Below are 4841 nucleotides of genomic sequence, written 5' to 3'. Positions count from 1 at the left end.
TGCATTTAAAATAAATGTATTCTATCTCAATAATTTATTTACTTTGCGAGAACTTATTTTATTTATAAATATAAATTAATAATTAAGATTAAGACCTTTTTACAAAACAAATTTAGTAATATTTGTCATGGAAATTTGTTAAATAGTCTAGTTATAAACTGACATGTTTATTTGTCGAAATAAATTATCGCAAAGTAAATAAATTATTGAGATAGAATACATTTATTTTAAATGTAATTTACTTGGCAATTATTAATGATATCACATCAATATAATGCTGAAGATGGCCAGTTTTTTTTTTTTTGACTTAGCATTTTTCACACGGAGTTCGACGAAGTGTTTTTGTTGGGATATAATAATATATATATATATATACAGTTTTGTTAAGTCTAATGATGATTACGATTAATACGATCCGGAATACATCCGTTTTCAAGTGCATATTTGAAACAATCAACGTGGTCACCGATCAAAGCTGCAGCACACGCGGATTCTTCCAACGGGCAATTATTTTCATGTGCATACATTAAACACTCCAGGTGCCCATTTGCCGCAGCATGATAACACGTTTCCGAGTCCCACGGGCATCCATTTTCTCGGGCATATATCAAACATTGCAGTTGTCCATTAATCGCAGCATGATAACAAACGTCTTCGTTCCACGGACAACCATTTTCATGTGCGTATTTTAGACAGTCCAGATTTCCATGCAACGCAGCCTGCATAGCCGCGATTTCATCCCACTCGCATCCATTTTCGTGAGCATATTGAAGGCACTCTAGTTGTCCACTTGCCGCAGCCATGTTACACGTTTCTGCGTCCCACTCGCATCCTTGTTCATGGAGAAACCTTAAACTGTCCAATTGGCCGTAGACAGCGGCTGTCGAGCACGTCTTCGTGTCTCGCCGACTTCCATTTTCACATGCGTACTTTAGACAAGACAGATTGCCCTTGCTCGCTGCCCAGTCACACGCTGAAAGAACGGCCGAGGACGGAGTGTGCCAGGGGACGCCGATTGAGCGAGCAAACTTCATGCATGTTACATGTCCGTGAAACGCGGCCTCCTCGCATATATTGAAAATTAATTTATCGTTATTAGGCGAATAAACTTTAGCAAACATGGACTGTCTATCGCCCAGCGGGTTGAAACCAACAGCCGTGTTTAGTCTCAAGATTTCGAAAATCGACACACAACACTTCTGTAGGTCGATGTTCGGAACTCCCATATCGTTATAATCATTCTGCTGGGCTTTGTTGCATTTGAGGTAGGCAAACTTCAAGAGACTGGGGACGACATTTCCATTATCGTTGTTCGCCATCGTGGCTGTATTTTCGATAATTTAAAGGACGTAAAAGGTGTCAGCTTGCGCCTGCTGTAAATTTAAAATTAAAACATACATTATTAATCAACGTCAAAATTATGAGAAAGACCTATCTGTACTCCGTACTAGAAAATTGATAAGAGAAGTATGAACCCGAACCGTTAGTATATATATATATATATAAAAAAAATAATAATAAAAGTACCTAAACAAATGTCTAGCGATAGGAAAGTCTGCAAAACGACAGACTCTATTATTTTTATGCATCTAACGTAGTTACTAGTCATTGTATAAATATAAAATATATAATTTTACAATAAACTGTTGAAATAAAACATAAACCTATAAAATTAATTCAAACAATAGACAATAGTCATAAACAATATAGGCCAATGAAGCAAATGAGCTGAGACAGTAAAATGTTTAATAAATTGAAAGCAACAAATAAATTAGAGAACAAAATCGTAGCACAGGAAAGTACCACGGTCAAGGAACATTTATATGTGTTTTTATAAATAAAGATTTTTAAGCGTGTTATAAAATTGTGTTTATTAAGTATCCGTGATTTAGAGTGCGTGTATAACAGTAACATTAATCGTAATCCACAGCCTAGATTTTTAACTCTGCTTTTGTGGTTTTTCGTATCGATTGCCCACCTTAAAATAGTTGTCTGTTCCGTATTGTATGTGTCTGTGTGCCGACACATTTGTTCACATCGTCAGTTTATGGTAAATATACCTTTTGAATTACTCTTACGTTATGTTAGGACCGTTGGATTCATTATTTTATTATTAATTTTTCAATTTTTCATTTGATATTTCATTATATTATAGCCTATAGGTTCAAATACATAATTATAAATGTTAGTTAAAATCGAATGTATGATAATTTAAGTTGTTCAAAATTATTGTTCATTTAAATTACATATTTTGATTGCTTAATCAAATCGTTATCTTTAAAATTAAAACATTTATTTTTATTTTTAATAAATTAAATAAGTTTTTGATCAATTGTTACTCTGTTATCTTTTTATTCTTTCTCTTTTAATATGCAATATTAGTAATAGAAATTTAACTCCATCTTAAATTTACAACCAATTAATAAAATAACCGATATCTGTATTTTAAAATAATCGGAACTCGTGGACTTATGTAAATTTATTAAATAAAATTCGAGGATTAAGTTCATAATTGATGACCTAGGCTAGTAAGATATTTTTGAGGGATCTTAAAAGTTAAAATCAACAGATATAGGCGACAGTTAAAATTATGAACAAAAAACACATAGTAGGTATACAATAAACATGTAGGTACGTTACACATTGAACTTTGATGATTGATAAAATTATTAAATTCCAAGTAGATTGTTCATTATTTATAAACGATACACAAGTTCTATTCCACATAAAAAATAAGCGTAAAACATCCATATTTATATTTTGGTTTTATTATGGTTATTTATATTATTATTGTATTTTTGGAATATTTAAGAGTTTATAAATCAATAAAAGATTGTATTATGTAATAATTTTTTTTTTTTTTTTTAATGTTTTGTTTTGTCTTAACAATTTATGTTGAGCGTAAATGTCCTTACAATTAATTTTTACATTCTTAAAAAAAAAAACATAAGTAATATTAAATAAAATTTAATGACAATAATAATAATTAATTATTATTGTACTTTATTGATATGTACGTAGTAATAATACTTTAAGTATTCAAATTATGCATTTTAAGCATTCGAATTATTTACCAATTTTTTCAAATTTTTTTAAGAATTTTAATAAAACTCGATATCTTGAACTTTTTCTTATTCCCCTTGAGATGCAACATAATGAGAATCTACTGTAATATGTTTTAATAATCATATTTTTTTTAAATTTATATGAAAAAATAAATGTAACCTAGCAGAAACCCATAACTACCATATAAAAGACATGTGAATTCAACAAAACAATGGAAACAATTAAGAAGTTATTAACTATAACTTATAAAGTTATAACTATAAATGTATGTTAAAATTCAAAGTGATTGTGTAAATGGATGTATTTTATTACTGTTACATAAAAAAACCTATTATTAATATTATTATTTTATTATTTTTTTTAACATTTATAATGTTTAAAAACATTATTTATAAAAATCATATAGCCGGTAATAAACATATTATTACAACTAGACAATGATTATGAAAAACAAACCTCATTAGTCATTAGACTTATTGAACGTAAGAACAAAAAGAGTTAATACGTTAATGTTTAAAAACAATAATACAAATATAAAAATAATCGTATCTATACCATTCTTTTATTAAAAAAAAAAAAATTATTAGACTATAAAATAAAATATGAGGGCATATTAATTTAATGGAGTGTTGTATGTGCCAATACAGCATATATTAAAACTAATTTAAACAATAGCCTATCGGCTATCTGGAACAATTTATTTCAAACTCGTTCTCTAAAGAAATGAGTACCTATATTTCGAAGCGTTGTATAGGTATGCCTTAGCAGTTTTGCATTGTGTAATGAATATTATAAATTACCTACATTTTTATTTTGTATAAAATCCTATCATATACATATTTTTTTAATTTGATGTTTAAATTTGCAATTATATTAATGATATTTTATTTGATCAAAATATCATAATGATTCATGTCATAAACTCATAACCAATGCTTTAAATTTTATTATGACTTAATTGTTACTACAATATATTTTATAGAATATTTAATTATTAAAAATAAAAATAAAAATATCATTCAGGTATATACTTAATTATTTGGTATTTACACATTAAATATGTTTACAGTATATTAGTATTATAAATATTATATTAATAAATGAAATAAAAAATATAAATTTAAAAATTTTAATTTTAATAAAAATTTGTCATTGCTGTTGAAATTGAAATGGGAAAAAAAAACAGAAAAACAGTTGAAAGTAATAAAATTAAAAATATGTTACCTACCTAGAAGTATAAAAGTATAAATCAATGTAAAACGCTGTGAAAATATTATTGAAACACTTAAACAACATTAAGAAGTAATTGCAAAACACCATCAAAATGATATAAGTAAATACGAATTCGTAAAATAGATATAATAATATTTTAATATTTATTGTCTGAATACAAATTACCTAATTAATTTTATTAATGTTTAGTAATTAAATATAGGTAAAATAATAAGGGTTTCCCAAACACTAAAACTATATAATTTAAAATTGGTGGAAAAAGTATGACTTTTTTTAATTTGCCAGAAAAAAATATTAACAAATAACAGAAATAACAGAATTACCTTAGAGAAAACGGGCAACACCTACTACACGTTATCAATTATATTACCGTTAATAAATAAGGTGGTTTATAACGTTGAAGTGTTTTGATTGAAAAAACACAAGACCTTTTATCAGAATGAGTCATGATGTCTAGCAATAACTGTATGCGTATAATTAATGAATAATTATAATATTTTATTATTTATTAGTATCTTAAATCTTGATTTAATATTGATTTA

At 27.0% G+C, this 4841-nt stretch overlaps 1 protein-coding gene across 1 annotated transcript; it reads right to left on the bottom strand.

Annotated features, from left to right (window-relative positions):
• Positions 1-389: 389 nt before the first annotated feature.
• On the bottom strand, positions 390-1319 carry LOC113558120. Its single transcript, XM_026963631.1, has 2 exons — positions 911-1319; positions 390-832 (listed from the first exon to the last, which is right to left on the bottom strand). Exons 1-2 carry the CDS (start codon positions 1317-1319, stop codon positions 390-392), a joined length of 852 nt encoding a protein of 283 aa, XP_026819432.1.
• Positions 1320-4841: the final 3522 nt, after the last annotated feature.

Source organism: Rhopalosiphum maidis, chromosome 3, assembly GCF_003676215.2.
Source record: "Rhopalosiphum maidis isolate BTI-1 chromosome 3, ASM367621v3, whole genome shotgun sequence".
Classification (NCBI taxonomy): domain Eukaryota; kingdom Metazoa; phylum Arthropoda; class Insecta; order Hemiptera; family Aphididae; genus Rhopalosiphum; species Rhopalosiphum maidis.
This window is presented reverse-complemented; position numbering and strand designations above follow the sequence as displayed.